Here is a 23,749-nt window from a genome sequence, read left to right on the forward strand (position 1 = left end):
TCACACACTTGATACAAATGGAAAGAATTTGCATTTACATGGCACCTGCCACAGCACCCTCCCTCCAGGATCTCCCAAAGCACATTATGGCCAATGACGTACTTATGGTTGTATTGGATCTTAACAGAATCCCAACACAGGGAACGTACTCTCGGAGTCAGCTGTAGTGAAATCGTAAAAGTCACTCACAAAACACAGACATGATATTTGCCACACCAAGGGAGTTTAACTCCCAAACCCCGGGTGAAAGAACACATTGGTTTGCTGTTTCAACAAACACTGAATTTGTTGTTTACAAACTTTAACCAAGTGCAACAAGAGGCCACATTTTTATCAAGTCATTTTCTGGGTGAGCAGTTTAAAATCACTGTGGCCTATTACACTCCACTGTCTGAACATGATCTTCAACAGCTGGAAAAATTCAGTCAATACTCCCGACAGCTCACTGCATGACTTGGAATCCATATTGGAAAAAGGAATATCCAGGCACTGAAGAAGGGGCAAAACCAATTCTACAGCTAATACCAGCACCAAGAGGTTTTGACAATCAGAAAATCCTGAACTGGATGAGTGCCAGTAAGGGACGCCCTAAAAAGCAATCTGTTAAATTTGTGAAAGTCTTTGATGGAGTAAATGTAGAGATAATGTCGGGGGATGCACAAAGTGCAGCTCTACAATTTAAAAGGATTCAACAGAAACTGGTTCGTCCAGTGTGGCAAAACCATGAACTTGTAGTCGTTCAGTATCATTGAGATGTGTAGCAAAAATGCATTTAACAAAGGGCTCAGTTAAAGCAGAAAGGGGAAAGGGACAGGAGGACACATTAATGAAGAAAGGTGAAAGCAGACCATGTGGAGTTTAATTCCAGCGTAGACTTAATAGCCTGAAGTGCTCTGTAAACACAATGTAACTCCATCTGAAGATTTATGGAAGGTGGGGGTGTTGGGGGGAGGGGAACCGTGTAATTAAAGGGTATCTCGATTACTTAAGGCACTCTTCCAGATGATTGAACCTTCTCTCTCTCTCTCTCTCTATCTCACACACACACACACACACACACACACACACACACACACACACACACAACCAACCGAGTCATGTTTAAAGATTGCTGTAATGTTCTGCCCCACTTAAACAGCGTGCAGCAGGTATACCTGAAGGCACAGTTTGGGAGATGCTGAGGCGAGATTGTGAAAGGTTCAAGACCCAAGAGGGCTAGACAAACACTAAAACTAAATGATCTAAGGGAATGGCAGAGCAGATTTGAGAGGCTGTCCCCTATTAGAACTGGTAAATTCAACAAAAACACTGTGTCAACCAATATTGCACACTTGCCCTCCCCTTGGCTGGGAACACTGTATGACTGACTAGACAGCTGTAGTTACAAATATTTACCCCATAGGGAGAAATTTACTAATATTTCACCTGGATCTTTGGTTTAATTGGAGACGTGCGATCGCTGGAGGCTCTTAGCTCACAAAATGTCACTCACAAGTACAACACAGCCTCACTTAAAGGATGGCTGCTTTACGGATAATAGAAAAGGTGAAAGAACTAGTGAGCAAACTGTTCACACCAATGTTATGTATCTTCCTCCAGCATTTCATTTTCACAATCTTGGGTGTTTCTAACAATCTTCACCCAATCAGAATTATTCCAAGTGTACTGTGGGCCGTCAGATGGCATTCAAGTTGAACCCAATGCAAATATTGGGAAAAGTTCACAGAAACATTCACTTATAAAGCAAAACTCTAGCTGTGTTTGCAAAGCTGAGGGTCACGTTTCCTGCTGGGATTAGTGCCCTGATAATCATCATCTTGTTCAGAGTCAGGGAATCTGAGGAGAATCATACAAGTCATTCACAAAACACAGACATGATATATGCCACACCGAGAGAGTTTAACTCCCAAACCTGCAGCAGTAACATTTCAATGAGTGAGCGATTAATCAATGGAATGCACTCAGTGGGAGATGTTGAAAGGATTAGTATCATTTCAATTGACACAACCTTCTTTGGTTTTGTCTAGTATGGAAGCAATCTGAGGGTTACAAGTAGAGAAGGATAACTACTTTAAAGCTCTTCAACACCAAATTCTTGATTATTTTGAACTAATTATTTTAATCAACACAGCTCTGGAGCGGGGGGGGGGGGGGGGGGGGGGGGGGGGGGAATCAAACCTGGACCTCCTGGCTCAGAGGCAGGTTTACTACCTCTCTGCCTAAGGGTTTCCTGGGGTTGGGTGATTGAACTGTCTGCAGTGACGAGCAAATAACCCCATTATCCGTCTATCTTGTGGCTAACAGAATGATAAGAGAAAAAAATGAACAAGGTGATCTACTTCAATCTGACAGTCAATATTCCTACCACCCGCACTCAGATAAACAACATTAAACGGGCACACTTCAGACCTATTGCCTGTGAATTAAGCTCTCTTTTCTTGTGCGTGGTTTTTGAGAACTCCCTGCTGAACATCAATCGCCCGAAGGACACGGGAAGGGAGTATTTTGTTCAGTTAGTCGAATGCCGGGTAACATAGTGTAGCCGAATCTTGCCAGATAATCTGATATTCGGATAATCAAATGCTGGCTAATCAAGGTGCCTTTGTACACGGGTGTAATTCAGTGCTGGAACACAATGGGTGACAGATTAGCAACTCAAGCCTTTAAGGAAAGTAACCCAGTGTTAAAGGACCATGTGACAGTTCCACTATCCTCCATGTAGTCATGGCCACAACACTGAACCTTATCTCCAAGGACCTACTGTAGACAAACGATAATTCCCGAGGTCAGCCAAATGGCACATTATTCTGGGAGCTTTTGTACTTCAAAACATCCACACACATAATGACAGGAAGATGGAAATGACTAAATTCCTCATTTTCAGCCAACTACTTTCAGATCTGGCCAATGTTGTACATATCGCTGAAATCTCCCTTACTCCCCGTACTCTGTGTTCCTCCAATTCTGGCCCTTACTCTGTGCCCTTCAATTCAGCCAGCTAGACCCCCCAAAAATTCCCTCTCCCCTTCCCCAACACTCGCTCGCGCTCTCTTCCTTAAGCCTGCCTCTTCGACCAAGAATTTGGTCAGCTGTCTTTTATCGCTTTCTCCTCTGGCTCAGTGACAAATGTTTGGTCTGAGAATGCTGCTGCAAAGCACCTGGGGCCGTTCGGAAGGCGCTACGTAAATGCAAACTGCTCAGTTATTCACTAAACGTCAGCACAGCTTTGACCGGGGCAGACGCCTGCCCCTCACTTGGTAGCGTATCCCTGAAGAGGGCGTTCATAACTCTCAATGGGAGCAGGTCACAGAAGTGCAATGCTACAAACAGCCCTGGAGTTGTTAATGCTGTTGTAAGTGTGTGACAATGTCAGTATTAATTCATGCACTAAGGGTGGGTGTGGTTGGCACCATGCAGGCCTTGGCCTGGTGTGACCAATGCACCCAGGATTACCAAAACAAATACTTGTTCAGCTTTATACAAGAATATAGCACTCTAAGATCAAGCTGCCATGTCACTAAAATCTCACTATTTCCTTCAAACCCAATCTTGTTTCCTCCCAGGTTCCTGTATCTGATTTTGTAATAAATCCATTTCCATCCCTCCTCATTAGCACATCCTGAACATCCTTCAATCCACTTCAATAGCACCACCTCTCCATCACGACATCCTTTCACTCATATCCGACATGCTACATCATTGGTCCCTTATCACTCAAAATGTTTTTTTTATTGTTCCTGGTCTTCCAATCCACATTGTCCCACGAAGTACCAATTCCCCTCTTGGACCAATGGCCCAGATGTAAAATTTCAAACTTCAAAGAATTTCCATTCCACGTCTTGGCGAGTGGTTTGAAAGGGACTTTGGACAGTTTTCAGGCTGAAGGCTGTCACCTGGTACCTCTTCACCACTCACAGGGGCAGGGCATTGAAACCACTGCCAGGGACGTTAGAAAGATTTGGCCCAGCCACATGTTAAAAGCAGCACTGTAAATGCTTTGTACGCAAAGTGCCACACTAGGGCTTCTAACCGTTACAACCTTCCTTCTGGACACTACAGGCCATCGGCCAATTTATAAATAATCTGATTGTCCAGTAAACATGTTGTTTGTGTAAGCAGAGGTACATAATGCGGAGGCAGCCTGGTTCTCTGTCAATGGATCCAATGGTTTTAGGTTTCTGTGCAAAGCTCTTGTCTTCAGATTTGAAGGTCACTCCTGTTGGTTATAGGTGCAGGTTTGAAGCATGCCCTGGTAGTTCTGAGCATGCTTCCCAGGCTACTGCCCTCGGCTGGGTTAACCCGGTTTTCCAGTTGCTCTCAGGGCTTCCTCGAGCTTGGCTCTGTACTCTCCGTAGCGCCTCTTCAAGTGCCGGAACTGATCTTCTTCCTCCTTGGCCAATATCCGCAGGAAGTTCTGCAGCTCCGGGAGACTGAACTCTTCCCACTGAAGAGCAAGCAACAAGGTTAAAGGCAAAAGGTCAACAACTGTCCAAAGAAGCCACGGCAAAATAACAGCATGGTGGCTCAGTGGTTAGCACTGCTGCCCGACAGCGCCAGGGTTCTGAGTTTGATTCCTGCCTCAGACAACTGTCTGTGTGGAGTTTGCACATTCTCCCCGTGTCTGCGTGGGTTTCCTCCCACAGTCCAGGTGGACTGCCTGTTCTGAATTGCCCCATGGTGTTCAGAGCTGTGTGGATTGGGTACATGAAGAGCAATGGGGTGGGGGAATGGGTCTGGATGGGTTACTCTTCAGAGGGTCAGTGTGGACAATGTAGAGTCGAAGGGCCTGTTTCCACACTGTAGGGGTTCGATGAAAACAGAACTTAAAAAGTCAATTAAAGCACAGGGAGAACCGAATTGATTAGTATTCCTGATGTAGAGAGGTCACCAAAACAGAGGTGGCTTTTCTCCCCTTTATTCATTCACAGGATGAGGGTGTCATTGGCAAGGCCAGCATTTATTGGCCATCCCTAATTGGCCAGGGGGCAAGTTGAGAATCAAACACATTGCTGTGTGTGTGTCTGGAGTCACATATAGGCCAGACCAAGTAAGGATGGCCGTATCCCTCCCGAAAGGACATTAGTGAACCAGATGAATTTTTCCCTGTCAATCAACAATGGATTTACAGTCACCATTAAACTCTTCAGTTCAGATAGTTACTTAATTCACATTCCACCATCTGGCATAGGCTGGATTTGAACCCAGATCCCCAGAGCATTACCTGGTTCTCTGGATTAACAGGGCCAGTGATTATCCCACTAGGCCATCACCTCCCCCTTATGTTAATGTGTAGGAGCTAGGCACTCCCAAAACCCAAACAAATCTTGGGCAGCACCGATGGTAGCTACTTCCCGAAAGTAATGAGAATAGGAACAGGACAGGCCAGGCCGTCCATAAAAACAGGGAGCCTAGGAGCAAGAGTAGGCCATTTGGCCCATCAAGTCTGCACTGCCATACATGGTGGATCCTCTATCTCAATGCTACATTCTTGATGCTTTTAAAATCTAAACATGCATCTATCTCTTTCAAGTTTGAATCTCTCTGCGTATGAACTAGACAGGCCAGTTCTGATTTAGGGAATGGCCCAGTTTCACTGAAGGATTATACTTCAAGCACATTTCCCTTCACCTCTTCTGATTAGAATCAGAGAATCTCTACAGTGCAGAAAGAGCCTATCGTGTCTGCACTGACCCTCTGAATATACCAGGAGCTTCACCTTTCCCATGGCTAAGTTACCTTGCCCACACATCCCTGGACACTGCAGATAATTTAGCATGGCCAATCCAACTGACCTGCACATCTTTGGACTGTGGGAAGAAACTGGAGCAAACCCATGCAGACACTGGGAGAATGTACAAACTCCACACACAGTCGCCCAAGGGTGGAATCGAACCCAGGGTCTGTGGCACTGTGAGGCAGCAGTGCTAGCCACTGAGCCACCATGCCTCCCAAAGCAAAGTACCTGATTTCACTGGAGTGTTCAGGCAGATGGATAAAGAACACAGAAGGTGCAGAAAGGAACAGCGACACCAAGAGACAGTGAATGGATCACTTACCAGCACTTCCCCGGTCTCGTGCTCACGGAGAACAAAACTCAAAGTCTCAGGGCCAGGTCCCGCGAGCAGACGGAGGTAAAGAGGATGTTCGCTGTTCAGCAGTTTGCTTGTGTGGACTGCAAACACAAAGACCCAAACAAGATGAGATGGTCAGATGAGCATATGGTGTTGTAAACCCATGGCTTTCAAATTCTTTCACCCGTAGACCTTACGGGAGGGCGAAAGCACCCAAACCACACGACTAACCACTAACCATCACCATCCCCAGATGGCCCACTGACAGGAACCACCTCACCCACTTCCATTCCCACTCAGAACAACAGAGATTGGCCAGGCATGTGCAGGGAAGATTTGCCCCCTGTCTGGGGAGTCTGTTGCTGGGGACGCAACTTTAAAAATGAAGAGAATGCCTCTTAAGTATAAAATGAGAACTTATTTTACTCTGAGGGTCATGAACCTTGGGAATTCCCCAACACGGAGGGCTGTGGAAGCTCACTATTTGGGTACGTTCGAGGTAGAATGGATACATTTCTGATTGCCGACAACACACAGGGATGGGCTGGGTCAATGGCATTGAAGTGTTCCATCAGCCATGATCACATTGAATGGGGAGGTAGGCTTGATGGAGCGAATGGCCTACTCCTGTTCCTGTGTGAATGAAAAGGATGGTGCTTCTTGCAATGAGACCACAGTAAGGAGCCATAGAATCTGTGCCGTACAGAAGCAGGGCATTTGGCCCATCAAGTCCTGCGCTAACCCTTCAAAGAGCATCCCATCCTATCCCTGTATCTCCCATGGTTAATTGAACCTACACATCTTTGGCAGGAAGCCCACGCAGACACGGGGAGAATGTACAAACTCCACACAGACAGCGACCTGAGGCTGGGATCGAACCCAAGTTCCTGCAGTAAACATCGCAGCAGCATGGCAGTAATCTTCCTGGGTTCTGGAATCCTTGGGAGGACTGCAAACCTCCAACGGTATATCTGGAGCAATTCCAGCATTAAGATCGGTGAGCAGGGGGAAGGGTAAAGAATGTGTCATCCAGTGACTCAAGGCAATGTAGGAACTCATTGAGTGGAGCATGAAGTCCCTCGATTCTATTATAGATCGAAACCAAGAAGGTCACTGAGCGCAGGCTGATAGGGGAATGGAACTTGATGTGGGTGGGATTGCCCCCTCACCTAGGCAGGGAGAGGGGTGAGGTGGGGGTGCAGAAATATCTTCAGCAGGTCTGGCAGCATCTGTGGAGAGAAATATAATTCGCGTTCTGAGTTTGGTATGACTCTTCCTTCATATATTCTGAAGCATACCAGACTCAAAATGTTAACTCTGCTTCTCTCTCCACAGATGTTGCCAGACCTACCGAGTTTCTCCAGTATTATTGGTGCGTGTGTCAGATTTGCAGCATACACAGTGTTTTGCTTTCAGCTATGTGGATTAAACTGGTTAACATTTAACGAAGCCAGAGATTACCAAGACCAATGGTTCAGTGAGTGCATGCGAGTGTCTATCTGTTCTATGTGTGTCTGTTTTGTGTTTGGGTGTGTGCGCACGCGTGTTTTGTGTTTGGGTGTGTGTGCGCGTGTGTTTTGTGTTTGTGTGCATGTGTGTGTGTGTGTGTGTGTGTGTGTGCGCATGTCTGAGGGAGAGAGAGTATGTGCATGCCTGTCTGTGCTGTTAGTGTGTGTCTGTATGTATTTGTTCTGCGTGTGTATCCCCACCTGTTCTGCATAAGTGTCTGCCTGTCCTCTGCATGTGTGTTCCTGTCTGTTATGTATATGTCTATCTCTTCTGTGTCTGTTTGCACTTGTTGTTCTGCATGTGTGTCTGCCTGTTGAGCACACATGTGCATGCATGTGCGGTGTTGTGTTCATGTGTGTGCATGCATTTGGTGCTTGTGTGTGTGTGTGTGTAGGTAGTGGTCTGTGGAAGGGAGTGTGTGGAGATAATATCAATCACACCACAAAAGCTACATTTGAGTTCCTGGGGAGTTTGAAGGAACACCTTTAGACTGGGGTAAATGTGTTTGTACACGGGTCAGAGGTCCTGCTGATGGAGGATGGGACAAAGAGACGAGGAAGGCCATGAAGACAGTGTTAATGCAGCTTTAAGAAAACCATTTCAAAGGGAACAATTTATGAAACAGGCCTGTCCTGGTCATAGCCCAGAGGGAGCATATTTTCCTTAGAGAATAATAACAGCACTACTTCAGACAAAATGTCACTATGCCCGGTATTCAAGAAGAAGAAAGATTATGTAACTTGGCCCGGAGTAGATCTTTTATTCATCAAATGTACTACCTGTAGGCTTTTATAAAAAAAACTCACAATACTGCATTATATTTGAGGCTAAAATAAATAAAAGTTACAAAAGCAAGAATCTAGCATTCCTTTAGATAAATCAGTTAGTGTGTACAAAATGAGTAATTCAGCCAATTTGGTCTAATCAAGTTGAGCTAGAATTATGTTTATTTCCTTCCTGACAATTATGTTTTGTGCGGGAGATGGAGAAGGAGAAACAATGGGACTGAACATTCCGTACAGTAATAGGCTCGAAGAAATAAATCGAGGCCGATACTCCGAGAGCGTTACTGAGGGAGTGCCGCAATGTCGGGGTTGTTGTTTCTGTGGGTGTGATTTCTGGAGATCTGCCAACTCCCTCAGGTGACAGTAGAGGTCCCATAACAAGCAGGGCTTGAAGAAGAGACTGGGAGTGGTCCTGCACCATATTTAATCCTCAACCGAGACGTAGAAACCAGTTTACCCGGTAATACTGAAGATGCTGGTCAGAACTGCAACATGCTGGAGAAACTCGATCGGAGCAGGCAGCATCTGGGACAGAGGAATGCTTGGTAACCCACCAATAAATTGAGAATAATAAATAATAATAACAAATTGAGGGTAAGTAAGTGAACAATAAATGGAGAATCTCCAACACTTCCTGGTTTTACGATGAGCTACCCTGGTCATTATCCCTCTGCTAACTGGGGGGAGTGTGCCGTAGTGAATTACAATGGTGGATGATGCACCCAAAGAAGGTGGCGCAAGGCGCTACGCAAATGTACGTTGCTGCTTCCCTTGCCGCCTGTGGGAAGGAGGTTAGTGAGGTGTTCCACCTGGTGCACGTTTACCTTGGCCGTCCTTGCGGGACTGGTGAAAGAGTGCAAACTTTGCAGGGTTATCAGCAACCATGAACTTCTTCAACAAAGCCTCGATGACTTCCTTCACAGTGTGGGTGCTGCTGATGTGCAGGGTGTTGGTGGTGCCCTTGGGCATGTAGAAGGCAGTCTCGTTGTTGTTGTTGTACAAGCGGCCTCCTTGCGTCACCATGGAGCGTACGGTGATAGGCCTGCGCAGGTCCATCTCAACTTTAATAAAGCCAGTGTACACGTTGTCTGGGTTCTAGGGAGGGGAAGAATACGGAAGTTGGAAAATGGAACGTGTCTCCGCGGTTTCGGTAAGAGAGAGAGGTAAGGATCCCTCGGAGCGCTGTGAGGAGCGTAAAACAAAGATCAGGAACAAAAATAGAAACTGTTAAAGAAACCCAGAAGGTCTGGCAGCATCTGTGGAGAGAGAAAACAGAGTTAATGTTTCCAGTCCGGAAATGCTTCTGCAGAATTATCAGTTTGTGATAATAGGTGCAGGAGGAGGTTATTCGGCCCTTCAAGCCTGTACCATCATTTAATATGATCATGCAATCTCAGTCTCCCACTCCTGCTTTCTCGCTGTGACCCTTGGTCCCTTTAACCTCAAGGTTCATGCCCAGCTCCGTCCTGAATGTATCTATAATGATCTGGCCCCAACAGCTTCCTGTGGGAGAGAATTCTTTGAGTGAAGAAATTCTTCCTCATCTCAGTCCTGAAAGCTTTACCCCTTATTCTTCGACTGTGACCCTTCGTTCTGGACTTCCCCAACATTGGGACCATTCTTCCCAAATCCAGCCTGCCCAGACCCAACGGGATTTCATATGTTTCTACGGAATCCTCCCTCATCTGAATCCCAGCGAGTCCAAGCCCAATCGATCCAGTCTTTCCTCATACGTCTGTCCTGCCATCCCGGGAACCAGTCTGGGGAACCTTCACTGGACTCCCTCAGTCGCAAGAATATCCTTCCTCAATTAAGAGACTAAAACTGCACTCAATACTCAAGGTGTGGCCTCACCAAGGCCCTGTAAAACTGCAGCAAGGCATCCCTACTCCTACATGGAATGATATAATGATACAACACAGGAACAGGCAGGTGGGTTTAATTGTTTGTACTGCACACCAGCCTCGTCTGTCTCTTTCTCAGCTCAGTTCATCTGGACACCATCTCTTCCTTTCCACACTCTCATACATGGCTGGCCTGGGGCTCAGTTTTCAATGTGAAGTGACACCAACAGCATGGCTTCAATTCCTGCACTGGCTGACACAGTCCTGGGCTCTTGTCTGAGTTGTGGTGACCCTCAGGTTAAACTCTAATGAGTGACAATGGTCAGTTTACTTAACTGGACTGCCCCGTCTACGTTCCTTATGTCCTTCACCCTGTCTATTCTACACAGCAGCAAGTTCCACATTCAGAGCACACTCTAGAAAGGCCAGATAGGCTGAGACCTTTCTCACTCGAGGTTGAGACATGACCTTATAGAAGTTTATAATATAATAGGGTATAGAATAGAGTTAGTGGTAGTTGTTGTTTCCCTAGGATGGGGGATTTCAAAACAGGGGGCACATTTTCAAGGCGAGAGGAGGGAGATTTAAAAAAGACATGAGAGGCAAGGGGGTGGGGTTGAATGTGGAATGAACTTCCTGAGGAGGTGCTGGATGTGGTACAATGACAGCTTCAATAGCTATTTGGAAATTACATGAATAGGAAAGGGTTGGAGGGATATGGGCCGGGAGCAGGCAAGTGGAACCATTTAGTTTGGGATGATGTTCGACATGGACCGGTTGGACCAAAAGATCTGTTTCAGTGCTGTATGACTCTGACCAAGCAAAGAATTTCTCCTGAGTCCCTTATTGGATTTATTAGTGACTGTGTTACAGATACCTGATGAAGAAGCAGTGCTCTGAAAGCTAGTGCTTCCAAATAAACCTGTTGGACTATAACCTGGTGTTGTGTGATTTTTAACTTTGTCCATCCCAGTCCATCACCAGCTCCTCTACATCTCATGTTACATTTGTCACCTTTAGTTTTAGAATTTTCTCCACGGGTGGAAATCCCCACCCCCCATTCCTGAGTCTTTAAGAACTTAGCTGGGTCACCTGCTGAGCTGATTATTTTCCGCAGAGTCTCTGCCCTGAGGCCAACAGCCTCACAGCTCTATTACAGTCAGAGAGCCACCGCACAGAAACAGACCCTTCGGTCAAACTTGTCCATGCCGACCTGATATCCTAACCTAATTACATTAGATTACTTACAGGGTGGAAACAGGCCCTTCAGCCCAACAAGTCCACACCGCCCCGCCCCCACCCAGACCCATTCCCCTACATCTAACACTATGGGCAATTTAGCATGGCTAATTCACCTAACCTGCACATCTTTGGACTGTGGGAGGAAACCGGAGCACCCGGAGGAAACCTACGCAGACACGGGGAGAATGTGCAAACTCCACACAGTCGCCTGAGGTGGGAATTGAACCCGGGTCTCTGGTGCTGTGAGACAGCAGTGCTAACCACTGCGCCACCATGCTGCCTAATCTAGTCCTATTTGCCAGGACTTGGCCCATATTACCCTAACCCCTTCCTATTGTTATACCCATCCAGATGCCTGTTTAATGTTATAATTGTACCAGCCTCCACCACTTCCTCTGGCAGGTCATTCCATACACACATCACCCTCTGTGTGAAAAAGTTGCCCCTTATGTCCTTTTTTAAGCCTTTCCCCTCTCACCTTAAAACTATGCCCTCTAGTTTTGGAGTCCCCTACTTTGGGACAAAACCCTTGTCTATTTACCCTGTCCAAGCCCCTCATAATTTTGTAAACCTTAATAAAGGTCACCCTTCAGCCTCCGACATTCTAGGGAAAAACAGCCCCAGCCTATTCAGCCTCTCCTTATAGCTCAAACCCTCCAACCCTGGCAATATCCTTGGAAATCTTGAGTTTTTGTTTCTTTTCTTCCCCCAAAAAGGGGGAACTCAGCACCAAGATGGGCCTCCCCCAGAAAGTTACAATTTCACAACCCATTGTATATGGAGAGCTCCTGGTTTCCAAGCAAATCAGAATGAAAAACGGGGTGTAGAGTATCAGACTCAATGTCAATAATCTGCAGCAGAATGCAAGAGACTGTAAATCTGACAGGGTAGCAGTAACCCCCACCTCTCTAACTGAATAACCTTCCAACACTCATCCAGGCATGGTATTGGAATGTGCAGCAGGTCAGGCAGCATCCAAGGAGCAGGAAAATCAACGTTTCAGGCATGAGCCCTTCTTCAGGAAATGAAACGTTCATGCCCGAAACGTCGATTCTCCTGCTCCTTGGATGCTGCCTGACCTGCTGCGCTTTTCCAGCAACACATTTTCAGCTCTGATCTCCAGCATCTGCAGTCCTCACTTTCTCCTATGGCATTGGAATGTGCCTGTTATAGACAGCATCCTCCACGCAAGAGAATGTAGAGGTGCCAGTGTTGAACTGGGGTGGAAAGGAGAAGAATGAGATATGAGATATTAGACTAGAAAGGATCGAGGTTAGTAAGGAAGAGATGTTATCAATTGTAGAAGGAGTGAAAGTAGACAAGTCCCCTGGGCCGGATGGGATCTATTCGAGGATTCTCTGGGACGCTAGGGAGGAGATAACAGAGCCTTTGGCTTTGATCTTTAAGTCTTCATTGTCTACAGGTTTAGTACCAGAGGACTGGAGGATTGCAAATGTTGTGCCCTTGTTCATGAAGGGCAGTAGAGATGACCCAGGTAATTATAGACCAGTGAGCCTTACTTCTGTTGTAGGAAAGGTTTTGGAAAGGATTATAAGAGATAAGATTTATAATCATCTCGCAAGCAACAATTTGATTTCAGATAGTCAACACGGTTTCGTCAAGGGCAGGTCGTGTCTCACAAACCTCATTGAGATTTTTGAGAAGGTGATCAAGCATGTAGATGAGGGTAGGGCAGTTGACGTGGTATACATGGACTTCAGTAAAGCCTTTGATAAGGTTCCACATGGCAGGCTGTTGGAGAAAATGCAGAGGCATTGGATTGAGGGCGATTTAGCAGTTTGGATTAGAAGCTGGCTTTCTGAAAGAAGGCAGCGAAGGGTGGTTGATGGAAAATATTGAGTTCTGGTTGCCCCATTACGGGAAGCATTGGAAAAAGTGCAGAGGAGATTTACCAGGATGTTGCCTGGTATGGAGGGACGGTCTTATGAGGAAAGGCTAAGAGACTTGGGTCTGTTCTCATTGGTAAAAAGAAGGCTAAGAGGGGATTTAATAGAGACATACAAGATGATCAGAGGATTAGATAGGGTCGACAGTGAAAGTCTTTTTCTTAGGATGGTGACATCAGTTTGTGAAAGATTTAAGACAGATGTCAGAGGCAGGTTCTTTTCTCACAGAGTGCCCTGCCGGCCATATTAGGGAGATTTAAACAATCCTTACATGATGATGGGATAGTGTAGGGGGACGAGCTGAGAATAGTTCACAGGTCGGTGCAATATTGAGGGCCGAAGGGCCTGTTCTGCGCTGTATTGCTCTATGTTTTATGTTCTATAGCAGGTAGCAGGTTTGAAACAGAGATGAAGCGAAATTGCTTCTCTCAAAGGGTCATGAACTGATAGGGGCACAGTGGCTCAGTGGTTAGCACTGCTGCCTCACAGCGCCAGGAACCCAGTTTCAATTCCAGCCTCGGGCAAATGTCTGGGTGGAGTTTGCACATTCTCCCCGTGTCTGCGTGGGTTTCCTTCGGGTGGATCCAGTTCACCAGCACCCCCCCCACCAACAGTCCAAAGATATGCAGATTAGGTAAATTGGTGAAGCTAAATTGCCCTTAGTGTCCAGGTTAACTGATTTAGCCCAGGGAAATGCAGAGTTACAGCGATAGGGTGAGATGCTCTTCAGAGAGTTGGTGTGGACTTGTTGGGCCGAATGGCCTGTTTCCACACAGTAGGGATTCTATGAATCTGAGGAATTCACTACCCCAGAGTGCAGTGGAGGCTAGAACACAGAATAAATGTAAGGAGGCAGGGTACACAAGCTTTTAATTAGTCATGGGTTGAAGGGTCATGAGAGTGGGCAGGAAAGTAGAACAGAGGCCAAAGGGAGCCCAGCCATGATCGTATTAAACAGCAGAGCAGGCTCAACAGCTACATCTCAGTCCTTCTTGAAAACATCCAACAGTTTTGTCCTCAATTGCTTTCTGCAGCAGAGACGTTAATGCTCTTCCATTCATTAAATTATTTTGGAAAATAAAGAGGAACGTGCAAAGGATAAAAACAACTTCAGCAAAAAATAAGTTGGATTCTACACTGTGTATCACTTCAACAAAAGCCAGAACTATAACCAACAGGTAAATCTGAGAAGAGCCCATTCTGTTTTGAACATGTCATTTAAACATTGTCTCCTTCACTCTCCGATTGCTCAGTGATTGGTTATTCCATCATTAGCCTGTCAGTAGCTGACTGAAGCAAAGTCCAATGTATTGCATTATTAATTCCCAGCTGAAAACTAATGCCTAACCAAAGACAAAATAAGGTTTCTCTGTCCTTGAGCAGAGTTTGCTGATGAATCTAACCAAAAATGTTGTTGCGATCTTCAAGTCGATTCCAACTTTGGCATGCACTGTGTGTGTGTGTGTGTGTGTGACAGAATATGTGTGAGAGAGTGTGAGACAGAGCATGTATGAGAGAGTGTGTGTGTGTGAGAGAGAGTGTGTATGTGTGATAGTGTGAGAGAGTGTGTGTGAGAGACAGAGTATGTGTGAGAAAATGTGTGAGAGAGTGTATGTGTGTGTGAGACAGAGCATGTATGAGAGTGTGTGTGTGAGACAGAGCATGTATGAGAGTGTGTGTGTGTGAGACAGAGCGTGTGTGTGTCTGTGTGTGAGAGATTGTGTGAGACAGAATGTGTGAGAGAGACTGTGTGTGAAAGACAGAACATGTGTGAGTGTGTGAGAGAGAGAGAGAGAGTGTGTGTGTATGTGTGTGTGTGTGTGTGTGAGCGGGCATGACAGAGTGTGTGTATGAGAGAGAGAGAGAGAGTGTGAGTGAGTGAGTGTGTATGTTGATGGGTCAGAGCTGAAAATATTTCACTTGTTAAACATCAGAGGTCACTGTTGGAAAGTAACAGTGTAAGGAATTTCCAACTATCCAAACCAGAACAAAGATTAAAATCAATAAGTGCTGTTAAAGCCAAATACGTAAATAACTGGTCACATTTTAACTGTGAATGATAGAAGACCAATTTTCATGCATTTCCAGCCCAGTTTAATTGCACAATGGAAACACTTTGCCATATTAACTGTGGGATACCTTCAGTGTTCACTGGAGGGAGCTCCCACATTTGCATTTTGCAGCCATTCTGAGTGGGAGCAGCAGTTCAATGCTGTCAGTGTTTTAAGTATTTTGCTGAAAGGTTTCAACAATGCCTGCTTTCTGCCCTCACCCCACCACCACATTCCCGTCACGCATGTTTTTATCATCTCCCCACACTTTCTAAATTTGTTATACAGTGTTCCACTCGTGACACCTCCTTTAACAGCCTGAGGTCCATATGGTGCACGAAAGACTTTCAAAAGAAGTCTGGATGTTGGTGATCTGAAACAAACACAGAAATTGCTGGAGAAACTCAGCAGGTCTAGCAGCATCTGTGGAGAGAAAGCAGAGTTAATCTTGCGAGTTAATTCTGCTTTCCTCCCACAGATGCTGCCAGACCTGCTGGGTTTCTGACTTCATTCAAGACTTCCCGCAGTGTGTAAGGATTTTTATTTTTGGTAAATCTAGGGAGTTTAGCGCAGCCTTCTGCCCTCCTCCTCCAGACCCCTTCCCCTGTCAACTCCTCAGTGGGGATGAACAGGATAAAATCTTTTGAGAAAATGAGGACTGCAGATGCTGGAGATCAGAGTCCTACCTTTCCATCTTCCTTCCCACCTATCCAATCCACCCTCCTCTCTGACTTATCACCATCACCCCCCATGTCATCTACTTATTGCATTCCCAGCTACCTTCCCCCCAGCCCCACCCCCCCTCCCATTTATCTCTAAGCCCCCCCAGAGGCCACCAGCCCCATTCCTGATGAAGAGCTAATGTTCAAAATGTCGTCTCTCCTGCTCCTTGGCCACTGCCTGACCGGCTGTGCTTTTCTAGCACCACACTTTTTGACTCTTTCTTTTACACAAAGCCACCAATGACTTACGACACCACCAACGAACAAACACTGCCCACCAGGGGCAAAGCAGGGAGCAAAATCAAAACAGGAGGAAATAATGCACAGCATCGCCTGTGGTGACCAGCTCTCTCTCTCTCTCTCTAAAGGCTTCAAGGATGGTGTGGACACTGTGTGCTTCCTCTTCCAGGACACTCTTGCACTGACATAGCAGAAGACAGACAGGCAGTCAGGAGTTACTATCACCTCCACAGCCCACTGCCTGATCGCTAGTTACTACAGCCAAGCCCAGGAGTATCCCTCTGTCTTGCCTGAGTATCCAAGCCCAGGAGTAGCCCTCTGTCTTGCCTGAGTATCCAAGCCCAGGAGTAGCCCTCTGTCTTGCCTAAGTAACCAAGTCCAGGAGTAGCTCTCTGTCTTGCCTGCATTTCCAAGCCCAGGAGTAGCCCTCTGAGAGTTTTGATTGCTGGATGAGGATTTATTGCCTATCACTAATTGCCCAGAGGCCATTTTACGTCAACCACATTTTACGTCAACCACATTGCTGTAGCTTTAGAGTCACATGTAAGTCAGACCAGGTAAGGATGGCAGATTTCCTTCCCTAAAAGGCATTTGTGAATGTGATGGGTTTTTCTGACAACTGGCAACTGTTGCACGGTTATCACTAGACTCCTAATTCAAGGTTCCCAATGCTTTTGTTTCTTTTAACCTAATCACCCAATTCATAATCAACAAATATAAAGAGCACTGCCCACCACGGGCAGTGTATAAACCTTTACACTGAATTAAAAGTGGGCGGCACGGTGGCACAGTGGTTCATGTACTGCTGCCTCACAGTGCCAGAGACCTGGGTTCAATTCCCACCTCAGGTGACTGTCTGTGTGGGTTTCCTCCGGGTGCTCCGGTTTCCTCCCACAGTCTAAAGATGTGCGGGCCAGGTGAATTGGCCATGCTAAATTGCCTGTAGTGTTAGGTGAAGGGGAAAATGTATGGGTGGGTTGCACTTCGGCGGGTCGGTGTGGACTTGTTGGGCCGAAGGGCCTGTTTCCACACTGTAAGTAATCTGTATCTGTACCTTAAGCCACCACCCGCTCACTGGTTCTATCAGTTAAAAGTACGATCAAGACGCACTGCGGACAGTCTGACAACAGACAAAAGGGAGAGGGTAAGAAGAGACTGAGGGAACTGAGCTAAAATGGAGTTGGAGGGAAGATGTAATGCAATCCAGCCCTCAATGGTGCCGACCTCTCAAGAAAGGCTCTGAAGGTTTCTTCTTTTCGATTACTACTTTCTTTTCCCCACCACCAAATCAACCGTACTTTTTTTTCATTTATTACCAGCCACCAGTAAACCCCCTGTGTTTCCCAATTGATTCTTTTACATGCAAAGCCCATTAAGGTCAATGCAGACCGCCAAAGGTGAGGGAGAGAGGGAGGGCGAGGAGGTGGGCTGGGGAGAGGGCTAACTCAAAACCGAGCTGGACAGAAGGCAGGCTCTTCAGTACAGAGTCCAATGGGGCATTAACTGTTCTCAGTCAAATCTGGAGAAGTTCGGGTTGACCCTACATTTCTAACATTCATACTTCCTATCTCCAATTCCCAAATATGCAATTCCGGTCACACCTCCCTTCCATCCTACAATCCCAATCCAGATGCTTCCATCACCTTGTCTCACTGGAGTTTGGGCAGTGATCTGACTAAAACCAATAACATTCTCAGGTGACTTGACAGGGTAGGTGCAGAAAAGGTTAAATCTCGTTATTTCAGAATTTAATGAGTATTGGAGAGTTTAATTTTTGCCTTTGTGCTTCTATCTTTCTATCTCCCATTATTTACTCATGCGATGTAATCATTGCTAATGAACCCCAGTTATCTTGGAACTGAGTGCCTTGCAGTTTGGAGTTAAGTGCATTGCTGTTGGTTTGGAGTTAAGTGCATTGCTGTTGGTTTGGAGTCACATGTAGGCCAGACCAGGTAAGAAAGGCAGATTTCCTTTCCTTAAGGACACTAATAAACCAGATGAGCTTTCATGACAATTGAGGCTATCAATTAAATTTAAATTCCATTTTGTCATGGTATGATTTGAACCCATGTATGTCGAAGAATGTGGTGCTGGAAAAGCACAGCCGACCAGGCAGCATCCGAGGAGCAGGAGCTCTCCATCAGGAAGGGCTTATGCCCGAAACATTGACTCTCCTGCTCCTCAGATGCTGCCTGGTCTGCTGTGCTTTCCCAACACCGCACTCTTCAATTCTGATCTGCAGCCCTCACTTTCTCCTGGTTGATTGAACCCAGAGTAACCTCTGTGACTCTGATCAAAATCTAATTTCTTGCAGCTCTTGCTTTGTACTTCCTGATTTAGACTCTTGAGTGTCTCAGTGTGGATCCCTCACACAGGGTACCCTTCGTTGTTCAGTACTTCCCAAAAGCTGAAAAACTACACCATGTTCCTCGTGACCTGCAACACATTAACAATGAGGATGAGCACCTCACCAAGATCTTCCCCACATCTCCACTACTTGCTTTTAAACAACCGCCAAACCTCAAACAGATCATTGTTCGTAGCAAACTGCCCGGCTCTCAGGACAACTCCATACAACCCTGTCACGGTGGACGCTGCAAGACGTGTCAGATTGTGGACATAGATACCACCATTATGCGTGGGGACACCTCCCACCTTGTACTTGGCAGGTACTCATGTGACTCAGCCAACGTTGTCTATCTTATACGTTGCAGGCAAGGATGCCCAGAGGCATGGTACATTGGGGAAACCGAGCAATGGCTATGACAACGGATGAATGGGCACCGCACAACAATCAACAGACAGGAGGGTTCCCTCCCAGTTGGGGAACACTTCAGTGGTCCAGGACATTCAGCCTCGGACCTTCGGGTGACCATCCTCCAAGGTGGACTTCGGGACAGGCAGCAGAGAAAAGTGGCCGAGCAGAGGCTGATAGCTAAGTTCGGTACCCATAAGTTCTGTTATCTCACTTTTTAGATTAGAACCAATCTAAACATCATGGCATAGACAAAGAACACAGGGGCCAACACCTTCAATATCCAATCCCTCTACACCTCCATCCACCATGACCAGGGCCTCCAAGCCCTCTGTTTTTGCCTCTCCCGACGCTCCCAACAGTATCCTTCCACCGACACTCTCATTCGTTTGGCCAAACTGGTCCTCACCCTTAACAATTTCTCCTTTGAAACCTCCCACTTCCTCCAGACCAAAGGGGTAGCCATGGGCACACATATGGGCCCCAGCTATGCCTCTCTCGTTGTTGGCTACATAGAACAGTCGATCTTCCGTAATTACACCGGCACCACTCCCCACCTCTTCCTCCGTTACATTGATGACTGCATTGGCGCCACCTCGTGCTCCCGCGAGGAGGTTGAGCAATTCATCAACTTCACCAACATATTCCATCCTGACCTTAAATTTACCTGGACCATCTCTGACACCTCCCTCCCCTTCCTGGACCTCTCCATCTCCATTAATGGCGACCGACTGACATTTTTTACAAACCCACCGACGCCCACAGCTACCTGGAGTACACCTCTTCCCACCCTACCTCTTGCAAAAATGCCATCCCGTATTCCCAATTTCTCCGCCTCCGCCGTATCTGCTCCCAGGAGGACCAGTTCCACCACAGAACACACCAGATGGCCTCCTTCTTTAGAGACCGTAATTTCCCTTCCCACGTGGTTAAAGATGCCCTCCAACACATCTTGTCCACATCCCACACCTCCGCCCTCAGACCCCATCTCTCCAACCGTAACAAGGACAGAACGCCCCTGGTGCTCACCTTCCACCCTACCAACCTTCGCATAAACCAAATCATCCGCCGACATTTCCGCCACCTCCAAACAGACCCCACCACCAGGGATATATTTCCCTCCCCACCCCTTTCCACCTTCCGCAAAGACTGTTCCCTCCGTGACTACCTGGTCAGGTCCACGCCCCCCGCTACAACCCACCCTCCCATCCTGGCACTTAGCCTGCCACCGCAGGAACTGCAAAACCTGCCCCCATACCTCCTCCCTCACCTCCATCCAAGGCCCTAAAGGAGCCTTCCACATCCATCAAAGTTTTACCTGCACATCCACCAATATCATTTATTGCAACCATTGCTCCCGATGCAGTCTCCTCTACATTGGGGAGACTGGACGTCTCCTAGCAGAGCGCTTTAGGGAACATCTCCGGGACACCCGCACCAATCAACCACACCGCCCCGTGGCCCAACATTTCAACTCCCCCTCCCACTCCTCCGAGGACATTGGACCTCCTTCACCGCCGCTCCCTCACCACCAGACGCCTGGAGGAAGAACGCCTCATCTTCCGCCTCGGAACACTTCAACCCCAGGGCATCAATGTAGACTTCAACAGTTTCCTCATTTCCCCTTCCCCCACCTCACCCTAGTTCCAAACTTCCAGCTCAGCACTGTCCTCATGACTTGTCCGGACTTGTCCTACCTGCTTATCTTCTTTTCCACCTATCCACTACACCCTCCTCCCTGACCTATCACCTTCATCCCCTCCCCCACTCATCTACTGTACTCTATGCTAATTTCTCCCCCCCGCCCACCCTCCCACCCTCCTCTAGCTTATTTCTCCACGCTTCAGGCTCTCTGCCTTTATTCCTGATGAAGGGCTTTTGCCTGAAACATCGATTTTGCTGCTCCTTGGATGCTGCCTGAACTGCTGTGCTCTTCCAGCACCACTAATCCAAAACCTTCAACATATTGTCTAGCTATCACCATTGTTAACAGCTAACGCGAGAATGCAACTTTAAAAAAAAGGTTTTGTGATTTACACATGAAAGAAGTGAAACTATCACTGTATTCTAACAGATGAAAGGCTTAACAGACAATCAATTTTTCAACGTATAATTTCAGTTACATCACACTGCAAATTTTTGCTATAAATTCTGTGTTAGGATTGAGCCCTCCACAATCACCTGATGAAGGAGCGTCGCTCCGAAAGCTAGTGTGCTTCCAATTAAACCTGTTGGACTATAACCTGGTGTTGTGTGATTTTTAACAGAGTTAAAAGTTATGATTGCTTGTCTGCTTCGATATGCCACAGATGGCCACTGGATGACGCCATATTGGATCAGAGACCAGAGGAGCTTTCTACTCAACGGCCATGAAAACCTTCCAAGTAGCTGATGATGTATTGAATGGGGCAGCTACTTCACTGTTGACCTCAAAGTCTGGACGATTTACAAAGGAAAAATAAGTAAACATGACCCAGTTCCATTGTTTTTTCAACTGGGGATGTGGATTTGTCCTCAGTCATTGTGAAACGAGAAGACCAGCCTTGAGAAGAGGTACCAAGAACAGGGCATTGTCGACCAACAGGGAGATGTTCAACACCCAGGTAACTGGGCTGCTAATGGAGTGTCAGGCATCCACATAGAATCACTACAGTGTGAAAACAGGCCCTTCAGCCTGACAAGTCCACACTGACCCTCTGAAGAGTAACTCACCCAGAACCATTCCCCTACTCCACATTTACCCCCTGACTAATGCACCCAACCTACACATCCCTGAACACTATGGGCAATTTAGCATGGCCAATTCATCTAACCTGCACATCTTTGGATTGTGGGAGGAAACCCTCGCAGACACGGGGAGAATGTGCAAACTCCACACAGACATTCACCCGAGGCTGGAATTGAACCCGGATCCCTGGTGCTGTAATGCAGCAGTGCTAACCATTGAGCCACCCTGCCACCCCATCTACAGGTGTCTGGGCCTTAATGCTGTGACATTCCTTCAGTAAATCGCTCCTTCCCATTTTCGGCTGCTCCATAAAACCTACCTCTTTAAACAAGCTCTTGCTCACCTCTCCAACTCCACGTTTCATTGATTATATTCTGACAAGCACCTCGGGACGTTTCAGTTTAGTGTGTCTCGGGCCCTATATAAATGCAAGTTGTTGTTGCACTCAGCTACTAATTCCACTTGGGTGCCTGTTCAGCTGAGGCTAAGCTGAGTTCATGTCTCGTGGGAGATTGTAATAGCATGGACACGAGCATCCAAAAACTAAACAAAAATTGCTGGAGATCGAGCGGGTCAGGCAGCATCCATGGAGAGAGAGCAAACTAACGTTTCGAGTCGAGATGGCTCTCCATCAGACTGAAAAACATTAGGTTAGATTCCCTACAGTGTGGAAACAGGCCCTATGGTCCAACCAGCCCTCCAAATAGTAACCCACCCAGATCCATTTCCCCCTGACTAATGCACCTAACACTATGGGCAATTTAGCATGGCCAATTCACCTGACCTGCACATCTTTGGACTGTGGGAGGAAACCCACGCAGACACAGGGCAGAATGTGCAAACTCCACACAAACAGTCGCCCGAGGCTGGAATCGAACCTGGGATCCTGGTGCTGTGAGGCAGCAGTGCTAACCACTGAGCCACCGTGCCACCCTTTGCTTGCTCTCTCTCCATGGATGCTGCCTGACCTGCTGTGATCTCCAGCATTTTTTGATTTCAGTACAAATTCCAGCATTTGCTCCACTAAAGAGTAACGGCCATGTTATAGCTGGACCACGTTAATAAGAAAACTCCTGTTTTCTCCAACTCTAACTCGCAATATGAAGATTTAAATCATTCTTTTGGGAGTCACAACATCTCAGTGGCATCAATGAACTTGCAATACACTGTATTGACCCACATTATCATGGACTTCCAGTGTTTGCCAATATTTGTCGCAAATAGACCAGGTAAGAATCAAGATCACATTAAAATGAGGTTTTCACTCACCAGAGTCATTTTTAACTTGTCTGTTGCATTTGAGTTATAGGATTCAATCTTCTGTCGGATCTCTTCTTTTGTAAGCACTTTCTGTGGCTCCCTTTCCTTTTCCACATCCTGTGAAAATAAGAAAAGGTTTTGAACAATGGCTTCAAGGGCAGACAGAGCAGACAATTCCAGCTGAACACTCAGGAAACGTCACGTTTTGGTCACCCACCTCAGGGTGAGCTAAGGCCACACTCCCTGGACTCCCTCATGTTCCAGAGTCAAACAGTGTGTTGCTGGAAAAGCGCAGCTGGTCAAGCAGCATCCGAGGAGCAGGAGAGTCGATGTTGCGAGCATGAGCCCTTCATCCCTCATGTTCCAGGCGAGGTAGGAGAAGGCAGATTCCCCTCCCTGACAGGCTTTAGTCAAAACAGCAGGTTTTTATAACAATCCAGCAGCTTCCTTGCTAGGTTGGGGATATTGAGCTGGAGATGGTCACATAGTGGTAATGTCTGAGGCACGGTGACCCTCAAGTTAACCTCACTACCCACCCCTGTTGTATCTCTGTAATGCAAGAGCAGGACGACAGTTATTTTACCTTTAATTGAAAATGGTGTCCGATTTTCAACATTAGTTACTTGCCATATGTT

General features: G+C 46.8%; 1 protein-coding gene across 2 annotated transcripts in view; it reads right to left on the reverse strand.

Annotated features, from left to right (window-relative positions):
- Positions 1-2,152: 2,152 nt before the first annotated feature.
- The window catches only part of rassf3 (Ras association domain family member 3), a 213,724-nt gene continuing 192,127 nt past the window's right edge, over positions 2,153-23,749 (reverse strand). For both annotated transcript variants that reach the window (XM_072551884.1, XM_072551885.1), the window contains 4 exons: positions 23,124-23,231; positions 9,190-9,460; positions 6,057-6,172; positions 2,153-4,444 (listed from right to left, as the gene is read on the reverse strand). In XM_072551884.1, coding sequence (XP_072407985.1) covers positions 4,295-4,444; positions 6,057-6,172; positions 9,190-9,460; positions 23,124-23,231 — 645 coding nt within the window. In that variant the 3' untranslated portion in view covers positions 2,153-4,294. The remainder of the gene's footprint in view (positions 4,445-6,056; positions 6,173-9,189; positions 9,461-23,123; positions 23,232-23,749) is intronic.

This window comes from Chiloscyllium punctatum, chromosome 32, assembly GCF_047496795.1.
Source record: "Chiloscyllium punctatum isolate Juve2018m chromosome 32, sChiPun1.3, whole genome shotgun sequence".
NCBI lineage: Eukaryota > Metazoa > Chordata > Chondrichthyes > Orectolobiformes > Hemiscylliidae > Chiloscyllium > Chiloscyllium punctatum.